Genomic DNA, 13873 nt, shown 5'->3' on the forward strand with positions numbered 1-13873 from the left:
CCATGTAAGCCATAGTAGCTTCATCATGAAGTTGTCATGATTTGATGGATAAAATTATGAGTGAAATTTTTCATCACATTTAAAAGTTACTAATAGTGAAATCCAGAACACTTGTCATGTGATGATCAACTTCAAAGTGCGAACCTCAAGGTTATTGGTATTTGACCAACAAGCCTAGAAGTTATTGATGTTGAAGTGTTTTCTGAAATATGAGGAAAGACGAAAGACAAACTACAAAAAGATTTTGGCAGAAAGAAAGAAGAGACTAGAAAGTCTAGCTCAGGTATATATAGATGATATACATGTTATGAATGTACTCTTTGATTGGTCACACAATGAAATTCTTGGGTATTTGTACCATATTGGTTGGTATGAGATGCCATACAACACAACGCAATACGAGAATACAATGGCCTAAGTGACTGACAAGGAATGTGGTAATAATGCACGTCTGGAACAAAATAAAGTTTTATGGTGTGCGTTGTTGGCATTCTACCTAGCTTTTCAGATTTATCATAAAGAACTTACTAATTGTTATTTTGCTCTAGTCAAATGAAAACAATGAGTTGTTCAAATTATGACCGTACTACATGTACGATGGATAAGTTATTATAAATCTTAATGGTGAAACACACATGCATAGCACTGACGCTGAAATGCAATAAGGCAAATGATTTGAATTCCACTTATTTTTCGAACTGTCATTTAGGTCATGTTAGAAAGGAACGCATGAAGTAACTCCATGCAAATGGATTTTTGGAGTCATTTGATTTTTGAATCGTTTGGCACTTGCAAATCTTTTCTAAGGAAAATGACTGAAATACCGTTCATAGGTCAAGAGTTGAACGGGCAACTAACTTAGTTGAAACATAAATGATGATGTATGTGGTTCATTGGGCATAGTTGTGTGCGGAAGATTCTTCTACTTCATGAAAATTTCCAACAATGAATTGAGTATATATATAGGGATATATTTATTCGATGAGGAAGAAATCTGAAACATTTGAATAGATTCAAATAAGTTTCAGCATGAACTGGAAATGATCGCAATAGAAAAGTCAAATATCTATGATTGGATCATGGTGGAAATATTTGAATTACGAGTTTCAGCGAACATCTAAGAGAGTTATGAAATTGTTCCACAACTCACGTTTCTTGGAACACCATAGTTATGATGGAGTATTCGAAAGACGTATCCAAACCTTGTTGGATTAATGATGTGATAAAATAAAATAATGGCTTTATATTTTGTGGATTATGCTTTAGATACTACCGCTTTTACACTAAATAGAGCGTCATCATAATCCGTTGAAATAACACCATATGAGTTATGGCATGGGTATAAACCCTAATAGTCAGGCCTTTCTTAAATTTTGGTATGCATAGCATAAGTAAATGAGTTTATAACAAAAATCGGATGAATGTCTTTGCTGGTTGTCCCAGAGAACAATTAGGAAATCTTTCCACTATGAAGTCAAAGACAAAAATGTTTGTCGATGTTACTTGCTTATTTCCAAGAAATTGTTTCTAGCGAAGTATTTGAGTGGGAGGACAATAGAAATTGATAAGGTTGATGAACCTGAGCATGATGATCAGAGTAGCACAACATCGGAAATGGTTCCGGAAGCGGCCACGACGATCATGGCTCCCATGTCTACAAAGTGTTATATTCATGGAGATTGAAATACCTATTGAACCTTGTAGGTATGGTTTACTTTGTGATCAAATAAATGATTTGTGGACAAATGATTAATTTTGAAAAATAATAAACTAACTACATACAAAGAAGCTATGATGGGCCCTGACTCAGATAAAATGGCTAAAAGCCCTGAAATCCAACATAGTATCTAAAATCAAGCTTGGAGTTTGGTAAACCTTTTGAAGGAATAAATACTTTTTGAAAATAAATGGATATATAAAATTAATAGACTTGGATATAATATCCTTGAAGAAGCTCGACTTGTCAAAAAATTGTTTACGACAAAGTTTAAAGAGTTGACTGCGATAAGATTAGATCTTCAGCAGCGATGATATAGTCTATGCGTATTGTTCTAATAATCGGTACATATTTCTTTTATGAGATATGTTAGTAGGATGGAAAAATACATTTCTTAACATAAGTATGTATTAAAGGTGTATACAAGATACAATTGAGAGTTTTGCTAGTCCGTAGAATACTAGATAGGTATACAAACTTCACTGAATGAAGTGAGTATCACGTAGTTGGAATCTTCACCGGATAAAATAATCAAAGAGTTTTTATTTCATCAGAAACGATGAAGATACTTGCATTTGCAAGAAATTAAGTGGGAGCGCTGAGACATATTTATAATACTTTATGTAGATGACATATCGTTGATTATAAATAATGTAATCATGTACTTGATGTGATTAGAAGGTTTCATTGAAAATTAACTTAAATGAAAGGATATGGACTAAAACATATTTAGCGTCAAGATCTATGAAGATAGATTGAAACGCATAATAAGTTTAAGTCAAAGTACATAGAATGAAAATTGAAGTAGTTCAATATGAAAATATTAAGAAGGTGTTCTTTTCCATCTGGAGGTTTAAACAAGACTTGAGTGTATTTGACACTCAATGAGTAAAAACACATGAGTGTAAACTAGATTGTTGATTCTAGTGCAAGTGTGAGACTGTTGAAGATATGCCCAAGAGGAAATAATAAAAGTGTTTCTTGTTATATCTTAGTATTCATGATAAATGTTTACATCCCATGCTGTAATTGTATTAACCAGAAATATTAATACTTGTGTGTTCTGTAAACATAAAGGAGTCCCTAGTAAGCCTCTTGTTAAACTAGCTTGTTGATTAATTGATGATCATGGTTTCCTGATCATGAATATTGGATGTTATTAATAACAAGATCATATCATTAGGTGAATGATGTGATGGACATACACCGATAGTAAGCGTAGCATATGATCAAGTTATTCAGTTCGTTGTGCTTCAAGCTTTAAATATACATAGTAACCTAATCCTTCGACAATGAGATCATGTTAATCACCTACACCGGATGGATGCTTTGATGCCACTAAACACTACTTCGTAAATGGGTTGTTAGAAAGGTGGCATTAAGTGTTCGGAATGTATAGGGTTGAGGCACGTGGATCAAGAGTGGGATTTCTCCATCCAAATGACGGATAGATATACTCTGGGCCCTCTCGGTGGAATGACATCCAATTAGCTTGCAAGCATGTGACTGGCTCAGAAGGGATATCATATCACGGTACGAGTAAAAAGTACTTATCGGTAACGTGGTTGAACTAGGTATGGAGATATCGACGATCAAACTTCGGATAAGTAAAATATCGCGAGACAAAGGGAATTGTTATTTTATGTAAATGGTTCTTTCGATCACGAAGTCATCGTTTAATATGTGGGAGCTATTATGGATCTCCAGGTCCCGCTATTAGTTATTGATCGGAGAAAAGTCTCGATCATGTCTGCATATTTCTCGAACCGTAGGGTGACACACTTAAGGTTTGATGTCATTTTAAGTAGATATAGAATATGGAATGGAGTTCGAATGTTGTTCGGAGTCTCGGTTGGGATCCAGGACATCACGAGGAGTTTCAGAATGGTCCGGAGAATAAGATTCATATATCGGAAGTCACATTCCAAGTTTGGGAGTAGACCGGTGAATTTATGGAAGGTTGTAGAAGGTTCTAGAATCATCCGGAATAAATCACTATGGAAGGTACCCACCAAGTGGGAAGGTGGAGTCCATGGTGGACTCCACCAAGGTGGCCGGCCACACCACAAGGAAGGGGAGGAATCCCACCTTGTATAGGTTTCCCAAATTTGGTATGTTTTGGAGTTGGACTCCAATGTGGTCTTGGGGTAAACCCTAGGGATTTCCACCTATTTAAAGGGGAGGAGAGGGGAGGGGCTGGTCACCACTTGGCCGCACCACCAAGGGGCTCCCAGGCCGGCGCCCGAAGCCCCCCTCTCTCCCAAACCCTAGCTACTCCCTCCTCCTTCTTCACCCGCGGTGCTTACGACGAAGCGCTGCCGGAGATCTCCACCACCATCGTCACCACGTCGTCACGCTGGCGGGATTCCAAGGAGAATCTACTACATCTGCTGCCCGCTGGAACGGGGAGAAGGACATCGTCATCAACACCGTACGTCTGACCGAGTGTGGAGGTGCTGCCTAATTGTTGCACCATTAAGATCTTCTACGCGCTTTTGCAAGCGGCAAGTGATCGACTACATCCACCACGAGAATTATCTCGTTAACGCTTAGCGATCTTTGAGGGTATGTTGATCTTCACCTTGTTGCTACTATCTACTATATTAGATCTTAGCTTGTTATTCGTTCTTGCGGTAGGATTTTTTTTTCTATGCTACGAATCCCTACAACTTCGTTGTCCCTACCGTCGACGCCACCACGGCGCTAGACATCGCCACCTCCTTACGGGTGGCCATCGTCACACGCCGGCCGCCGAGACCCATCGGGACTTGTCGTTGTAGTGGTAGATGGCACGCCGCTCCACCTTGGTCTCCACGCGTGAAACACGCGGAGACCCACGCCCATCCACGATGCAGTCCACACGTCCGTACAAGCTATAAATGTCTCCAAAGATGATGCCTCCATGAAAATGAGATATTTTTTTCATGTTCCTTTTCATGTGCACTATGATTTATTGCATTTATCCTTCCACCCCTACTAGTGTTGTGTATATCCTTGCAAATTGGATGGGAGTGCTTAGAAAAAAGTTATTGCACATATCCAGGTAGGGGTAATGTAATTTCCGCTAGGTACTCCGTGTGGACTTGTCTTCCCGACGGATCTTATAGAATCCGTTCGGTATTCGTGTCAGTGGGCGGGCGTTGTTGCAAGGTTGACCCTTCTGATCTATTATTTTCGTCTTTGGCGATAGTTACTACTCTAGTGGGCTGGTCTTTTGGGGCCTTAGAATGACGACTTCCCATCTATTTACTACAACAAGGTTTGCCCATCTTCGGCGAGCGAGGGGCGAGGATGATGACACACATTTAGCTCGCTCTAGCAGTCTAGCTAGTGATTGTAGTCTTCGCTGGGTGGTGGAAGAATCTATTTATATTTTTTTATTACTTTAGAGCCATTTTGCTACAATTAATGTTTATTAATAAATAGATGAACTTTTGCAAAAAAAAAAAACAACACATATAAGTTGGTTGTATTATATTTACTAAACTTTTAATTGCCCTTTGGGATGCATTGCTGTGTACCCTCCGTACAGTGTTTGTAGAGCCTACGTGTATCTTTATATTGTCAGTTTGACAAATATAATACAAGATATGTATTATGAAAATATATGTTTTTTTATGGGGGAAAAAGAATATATTACTTAAACAGTAGCATTACAATTCCTACGGATGAGTTCAATGATCTCATCCGGCCCATGACCAAACCAAACAACAGTACTATCAGACTCCCTACCAAACCGAACTAACGCATCGCTAGCGCTATTCTGGGAACGTAAAATATTTGCAATGTCAATCCAACGATCCGACAGCAGGAGACGCTTGACCTCAGACTTTAGATATTCTATTTTCTAATGGTATAATTTTTATATTCTACAGTTTATATTATCTTGTTTAAATTGACAATCTAAATACGCGCAAGTCTTATAGATCGGAACAAAGGATGTACTCCGTAATAATTATATATGCAATCATACAGCAACTTAGAAAAGAACAGAAAATCCCAAGAAAAGCAGGTCGTCCAGTGACCACGCAGCCCAAAGTAAAAAATAAAATAAAATAGAGGCCCATACAACATGAATGGCAACCTGTAAAATGTATTTCCAGGCCGGCGAATTTGACGAGAAATCAAAGCCTGGACGCCGTGATCAGATGCTCTTCATTGTTGTTAGCCAACGCACGCGCCCTGTCACGGAGCAGAAGCTTCTGCACCTTTCCCGTAGAGTTCCTGGGCAGCTGATCCACGAACACCACCTTCTTCGGCACCATGAAGCGCGCCATCTTGGTCCGGCAGAAAGACACGATCTCCTCTTCCTTGACCTCAGAGGCGCCGTCCTTGAGCGACATGAACGCGCACGGTGACTCGCCCCAGTGCGGGTGCGGCATGGCCACCACCGCCGCCTCCCGCACCGCCGGGTGGCCGTACAGCGCCGACTCCACCTCGACGCTGCTGATGTTTTCTCCGCCGGAGATAATCACGTCCTTGGACAGGTCCTTGATCTCCACGTACCCATCCGGGTGCACCACCCCGACGTCGCCGGTCAGGAACCACCCACCGCGGAATGCCGCCTCTGTGGCCTCCGGGTTCTTGTAGTACCCCTTCATGACGCTGCTCCCGCGCAGCACGATCTCGCCGAGGGTGGCCCCATTGCGCGGCACGCTCGCCATGGTCTTGAGGTCCTTTACGTCTAGGGCGGCGAGTGAGAGCGCGCTCACGCCCTGCCGCGCCTTTAGCGCCGCGCGCTCCGGCGCCGGCAGCACATCCCACTGCTCCCGCCACTCGCACAGCGTTGCCGGTCCAGTCGACTCTGTCATGCCGTACGAGTGTGTCACCTTGAAGCCGAGCTGCTCGACGCTCTGGAGTAGACCCGCCGGCGGCGGCGCGCCGCCTGTGAGCACGTGTACGGGATAGGGCAGCCGCTCACGGCGGCCCTCTATGAGGATATTGAACAGCACCGGCGCCGCGCACATGTGGGTGACCCCGTGGGCGGCAATAGCGGCGTACATGTTGGCGGCGGTGGGCACGCGGATGCAGATGTTGACACCGCCGCACGCCGCCACGCCCCACGTGAAGGCCCAGCCGTTGCAGTGGAACATGGGGAGCGACCACAGGTAGACGGGCTCATGGCCGAGGCCCCATTGGATCATATTGGACACGGTGCTGAGATAGGCACCGCGGTGGCTGTACACGACGCCCTTGGGAGCCGACGTCGTGCCGGAGGTGTAGTTGAGAGTGATGGCGTCCCACTCGTCGCTAACGTCACGGGGAGAGTACCGCGCCGGGTCGCCGCGTGACACCAGCTGCTCGTACTCGAGGTCGGCGCCGGCCATACGGGCGCCCGTCGGCTTGTCTTGGTCGTCGATCACCACGAGCACCGGCGGCGGCGCGTCGGTGCTACAGGCTTTGATCGCCTCGGTTGCGACGCCTATGTACTCGTAGTCCACAAACAGCACCTTTGGTTCGGCATGGCTGATGATGGTGGCCACGCCAGCCGCGTCCAAGCGTGAGTTGATGGGGTTGAAAACCGCGCCGGCCATCGGCACCGCGTAGTGCAACTCGTACAACGCCGGCGTGTTGGGTGCAAGAACCGAGACCTTCAATGCGAGAAAGTGTTTGATACTCCAGTTAAGGTAGGAATAATAAAAGGGATAAAGGAATTAAGCATTGAACGTACGACGTCGTTCTTGGACACGGCCATCTCCAGGAGCGCGGCGGCGAGGCGGCAGCAGCGTTGGTACGTCTGCATCCAGGTGAAGGTGGTACTGCCGTAGATGAGGGAGGTGCGGTCGGCGTAGGCGGAGGCGGCCCTTGTCAGGAAGGTGATGGGGCTCAGAGGAACGTGGTTACCATCGCGCTTCGGGAAACTGTCCATGGTATCTCTGTCACTTGCTAGATATGTGAAATGATATGTTTTTGCATGCGGCTGAGAGCAGGGTTAGGGACCCTATTTATAGCAAGGATTTGGATTCTTTTTTCGGACTTCAGCGGGACTGAATAAAATAGGCTAATTTCGGCCATTTCATATTGGTTCTGTCATATCTATGATGAACGAGAGAACCAAAATTTGGATGTTAGAACAAAATCTGTCCAATTCATTTTCTAGAAAATTCATTTTTTTTTTCACCGAAAACAATAAAAAATATAGATCACAATCTAGAAGATATCATCTGGTAAATACTCTTACCAGCACAAACGAAATGGGGGAATTTCAGCTGATTTTTGATTTTTTTTCCTTGCAAAATCCAATCCTCAGAATTATAGTGAACATTTCACACATAGCACCAATTAATGTTGCCAGATGTGCATAAATTTCTTTCTACTATCGTGCAGAGGACCCCCCGTGCACGTTTTGTCTGTCGATTTCACTAGGTTTGGTGCTTTGAGAGAGAGAACACGCACTCAAGTCACTTCCGGAGCTCTCTGTCTTGCCGCTTTGAGAGTCATGTTCCGTGAGCGAGTGCTCCTCCAGATCGACTTCGACGGCGTTGCCTGCCAGGGAAGAGATGGAAGGGTAGCTCGCCTCTCTATATCTAGTAGTTGTATGTGTAGTTATAAGTCTAGCTGTAGAGTTGGGCAAGATGCTCGTCTTCAGCATCATGCCGGGAGATTTGCATCAGATCTTCTAGGCCAGATCTATTGCGTTCTGCTGTTCTTCTTCCCCATGACGATGCTCCAACGGCTGGAGCCGGATGTGATGGGGGGGCGCGGCTCCTCTGCAGTAGAGTAGATACTGTACCGGTACAGTAATTAGGTTGATTTACCGTTCATTTGCATCCAACGGTGACCTGAGCTTTACATCGCCATGAGTTTGTCTTCCTCCTAGCTTGCGGCGACCATGCGCCTGCCCAGACGAAGTACTTGTGCCGGCTCTCGTGCGCGCAGAGGCGGCAACACGCACTGCACATCGCAAGGCCTACCGCAGGCACGCTCCACACGCGCGTGGTAGCAGCCGCCCAGTAGACAGGCCCGTGTGTGCCTGCGCGGGAGCGCATGAAGTCGTGGAAAAACGCCGCGGTTCGCGCCCACGTCTTCGTCGACGGCGCTGTTGGGAATCGCGTGCTCCGGCACGGCGTCGCAACAGAAGATGAGCAGTTTCGCCGTTGCCAGCGACGGCCACCCATCGCCAAAGAGCCACAACACCTGCGCGGACACCACATTCGCGGCGCCCTCGAGACGCAGAGCTCACGCCAGAGCACCCGCTCTGCCATGGCGCGCACGTGGCGGCTGACCTACGCCAGAGCACCCGCGCTTCTGGGTACCAGCTGAGCACCTAACAGCAGCACCTGCTTGTCCAGAATCTGCACGTTCACGCCACTGGGCGCCGATGCAGCGCCCTGCGCCCTCCGCCGCCGACGCGACGAGGCTAATGCACGCATCGAGCCGCCTTCTCTCCCTCGTGCCTTCGCTCGTAATTCCCTCCGTCACCAGGCCAGCCAGATACCTATCCTTCGTCGGAGCAATCGACAGACGGCGGTTCACCGTGATTGCATTTTGCTACACAAGAGGAAGAAAAAAATCATCTTGTTTCAGATCACCGTTAGATGCAAATGAACGGTAAATCAACCTAATTACTGTACCGGTACAGTAGCTACTCTACTGCAGAGGAGCCGCGCCCGTGATGGGGCAGGAGGCGGCGGGGTTCTCCATCTTCAATAAGGCCTTCTGCTCTTGCAGATTCGATGCAGGCGGGCAAGAATTGGGTGCTCCCTTCTCTGGTCATGGTGATATGGAGGATGGTGGGCTTCAATTCGGACGTCGCCTTATGCTCAATCTGCAGCGGGGGAGTGTGGAAGCTGCTCCTGGGAGTCAATCAACGGTGGCTCGTCGTCAGACGCAATCGAAGATGGTCGTAGGGCGACTGCTCCCGCCCTCGTGGCCGTCGGCTTCGGTTTCTTCCGGCCGGCGTGCGCAGGTGAATCCTAACCTCCAGGCTTCTATGACGTCGCGGAGGCCCCTCAGCTCTCGTGCAGTTAGCTCCCGGAGCATCGCTCCAAGTGGTCACGTCCTTAGCGACGATGCCCTTGGCTGCACGGCGGCACGCAAAAGCGGTGGTCAAGGAGCTGAACCTGATGGCTTTTTCTCTGTTTTTTCTAGGGTCGTTTGTGAAAAATGTTCAGGCATGTGCGTAAATCTCTTTGTACTTCTGGCCTGCCATGTAATTGTAATGCCACCGTTTAATGCAAGCTTCTAGGTCCCTCTGGGACTGCCCTCGTTCAAAAAGAGAGAGAGGACTTGAAAATGAACCATACAAAGCGGTGAGGTTCTGACTGAAAAATGCTCTGACAAAATCATGACATGAAGAAAACAAAACGCTACGAGAAAACTGGACTAAGGGCATCTTCAACGCTACGATTCAAACGAACGCGTTGGGTCGTCTGTTTTGGATCGTTTGGTGGCCGCGTTTCGTTTGCGTCGCGCGCTGCGTCCACGCGGTAGATTGCTATTTGCCTCTAAATTCACTACAAAAGCATAATAAATCATAAAAAATATATAAATAACTTTAAATGCTCAAGATTTATTACATAAGTTTATTGTCCACGTATACAATGACAAAGTATTATTCAAATAAAATGTAAAAAATGATACAAATGCTTTAGGCTTCGGGATTTCCTTCATCATTGTTGTTTGCACCATTGTTACCAACATGCTGCCACATGTGCTCGACCAAATCAGCTTGGAGCTGGTTGTGTACAGCTAGATCCCGAATTTCGTGGTGCACATGGAGGATATCCTGGAATGATGCCGGACCCATCTTGAGGAGTAACCAACTCTCCCTGGCCATCCCATTCATAATCAAACAGTGAATCATCCCGCTCTACCTCAACAATCATGTTATGCATGATTACACAAGCAGTCATCACCTCCAACAGAGTTTGCACACTCCATGTCCTGGCAGGGTGTCTGACGATAGCCCAACGAGCTTGCAGGATGCCAAACGCCTGCTCGACATCTTTTCGGGCTGCCTCTTGCTCTTTGACAACCTTGCCTCCTGCTCTGAGTTGGGTTTTCGAATTGTCTTCACGAGTGTAGCCCAAGGTGGATAGATACCATCAGCAAGGTAGTACCCCTTGTTGTAGTGGTGGCCATTGATCTCAATATCCACATCAGGGGACTGACCGTACGCTAGCCTATCAAACACCGGAGAGCGCTGCAGCACATTGATATCATTATGCGAGCCAGGCATTCCAAAGAATGAGTGCCAAATCCATGTGTCATGTGAAGCAACAGCTTCAAGAATCACTGTGCACCCCTCAGAATGGCCGCTGTACGCCCCCTGCCAACCAAAGGGGTTGTTCTTCCACTTCCAGTGCATGCAGTCTATGCTGCCAAGCATCCCAGGAACCTCGCAGACGGAGGCCATCCAATGCGTCCGTAGGGACCTGCAGGTAATGGCCGTCCCGGCCGACTTGCGCTCTGGAAAGACGGTGCACGAGAGCTCACCTCTGGCGGCAACGGTGAAGCTGCTGACGCCGGGAGGTCTCCCGACGGTGAGAGGACAACAACATCGGCGACGACGTCCTCCGACTCTGCTACGACATGGAGAAAGTAGCGCGGGGCCGCGACCTATGCTTCCGCACCGCTTGCCGGCGTCTCGAGGACGGTGGCCGCCGTCGACAACGCTTCCAAATCGCCGGTCCTTGGGTGGCGGCGGAGCGGTGGAAGATGTGTGCGAGGGCGCTATGTTTTGGGATGCGAACAGGCGGGCCAGGGGCGGACAAGGGGAGGACGCGAGCGGGCAGCGATAGGAGTCCGCAGCCATGTGGCCCAGATTTAGGCCGGCTTTGGGTCGTCCCGGATGCCGTGCCCATCTGTTTTTCGGATGGGTCCGCACGCTGGACCGCGTTTTTGTCCGGTTCAACCCATCCGAAAGCGCGGGCGCGGGATGGATCGTCGCGTTGGAGATGCCCTAAGCCCTTGTGTCGTGCAAGATAGACATGGGTGGGATCTCTTTGTCGACATCACGTTGATGCCCTCTTCCTCTTTTCCTCCTTGCTACCGCTACTGCAGAAAGGCCGAGCAGTTGAGGCAGCTACAGGGTCCTTATCTCCGATCCTAACGCTTCTTTAATGGACACCTGACTCTCATTGGGAGGCACAGCGGCTAGATGAAGGTGTTGGTTATGAGGTGAAAGTAGTAATACTCCCTCCGTCCCAGTTCGCAAGGCAAAGTTTTCAAATATCTTAGCCCAAGGTGAATTCTCATTGGCTCTAAATTTGCACGTTAAAACATGCAAAAACTTTGCCTTTCACATGCATGGAGTACTAATGCGCGGTGGTTTCACATGCATGGAGTACTAGTGCGTGGTGGGAGATGAAAAGAGCAGTGTTTGCATGCAAAAATGAATTAGTTTACTCTCACATTAAATGCAAAATGTGCCTAGGAGGTGAGGGATTTTGGGACAAATATTTTTTGGGAATTTGCCTTGCGAACTGGGACGGAGGGAGTATTGATTTGGCATTATTGCGAAAGTAGTATATGTTTCGTCAAACTTTACCATATTTGAGTTTGACCATATCTTACCTATATTTGCGAGCCTTTTTTTCTTTATTTATGACCAGTAGTAATAAGTTAATCAAAATATACAGCCAAGCAAGCCTGTCACGCGTTGGATTTCAATGTGATAACCCTAGTAGACTGCACGATGTTGTCTCGACTGGATGTATGCTGCTGAGAGCAGGGTTTTTTTTTCAGGGAAAGTGAGAGCAGGGTTACGTACCCTATTTATAGCAAGGATTTGGATTTTTGGGGACTTTACCGGCCATGAGTAAAATAGGCTAAATTTGCAACTGCATCTAACCAATTTGCTGCTACTATTCATGTTATACACCGAGGCATCGGCGTTATACGTCGTGGAGCGATGGAAGCCTTGAGGCATGGGCGTTAGAGCATCTCCACCTGCGACTCCGATAGCGTTTTGGGGCCGGCGTGGTTTTTTGGCCGCACCGATGCGTCCTAAAAGGCGCCGGCTAGTTTTCGAGCTCAATAGAATTGTCGGCATCCCCGTGCCGGCCCCTTCGCGTAGGCACTAGTAGGAAAAGCCTTATAGGTGAATCTTATTTTTGTGGCGCACTGGACGAATATGCGCCACAGAAAGTTCTTTTGTGGCGCACCTGGCTCGGTGCGCCACAAAAATAGCTTATTTTTGTGGCGCAGTGATGTCTACGCACGCTTCTATTCCTGTAGACAGTGTTGGGCCTCCAAAAGCAGAGGTTTGTAGAACAGCAGCAAGTTTCCCTTATGTGAATCACCCAAGGTTTATCGAACTCAGGAAGGTAGAGGTCAAAGATATCCCTCTCAAGCAACCCTGCAATTACGATACAAGAAGTCTCTTGTGTCCCCAACACATCCAATACACTTGTCAGATGTATAGGTGCACTAGTTCGGCGAAGAGATAGTGAAATACAAGTAATATGGATGAATATGAGTGGTAATAGCAATCTGAAATAAAGATGGCAGCAAGCAAACATGTAACAGAACTTGTTGGAAACGGTGTTTCAATGCTTAGAAACAAGGCCTAGGGATCCTACTTTCACTAGTGGACACTCTCAACATTGCAATCATAATTGAATATAAATATAAGCACTTCATCATACTACTCTCTTATTGGATAGAGAACTCAAATTCATTGGGCAAGTGTGCAAAAGCACACCTCAAAGGCGTATTCCCAAGTACTAATAAACACCCCACACCGTCACCATGAGCATTCATAGGAGGTACTAACACACCACAATTCATAAGGGAGTTACACACGGCGCACACACTGTCACCATTACACCGAGGTCACAGTAACTCCAAAGTTCACATAATTAAGCACTTGAATAACATATGACATCTAGATTACAAAGCTCATCACACTACAAGAAAAGTTGCCATGGCCGACGAAGTTGAAGTCGCGCCGTGGTTGCTGGTGTACCATGGCCGACGATTTTGGTCCCTCCGTGGTGCATGTCAAAACTTTTTTTTTCTCGTTTTTGAGGCCACCTAGCCCGACGAAAGCGGCCAAAACGTCGCGTATGGTGGCCCGGGACGTGGTGCATCGTGAATTCTCGGGTTCGCCGGCCGAGTCAACGCAAATCCGCACCGCCGAGGGATGTAGGGCCCAGATGGCAGCCTCTCTGGCATTGTTTTTTTTCTCGATCGCGCCATCTCGTTCAACGT

At 46.9% G+C, this 13873-nt stretch overlaps 1 protein-coding gene across 1 annotated transcript; it reads right to left on the minus strand.

Annotated features, from left to right (window-relative positions):
- Positions 1 to 5841: 5841 nt before the first annotated feature.
- On the minus strand, positions 5842 to 7586 carry LOC124663934 (trans-cinnamate:CoA ligase, peroxisomal-like). Its single transcript, XM_047201564.1, has 2 exons — positions 7389 to 7586; positions 5842 to 7308 (listed from the first exon to the last, which is right to left on the minus strand). The coding sequence occupies exons 1-2, from the start codon at positions 7584 to 7586 to the stop codon at positions 5842 to 5844; spliced, it is 1665 nt and encodes a 554-aa protein (XP_047057520.1).
- Positions 7587 to 13873: the final 6287 nt, after the last annotated feature.

Source organism: Lolium rigidum, chromosome 6 (genome assembly GCF_022539505.1).
Source record: "Lolium rigidum isolate FL_2022 chromosome 6, APGP_CSIRO_Lrig_0.1, whole genome shotgun sequence".
Classification (NCBI taxonomy): Eukaryota; Viridiplantae; Streptophyta; class Magnoliopsida; order Poales; family Poaceae; genus Lolium; species Lolium rigidum.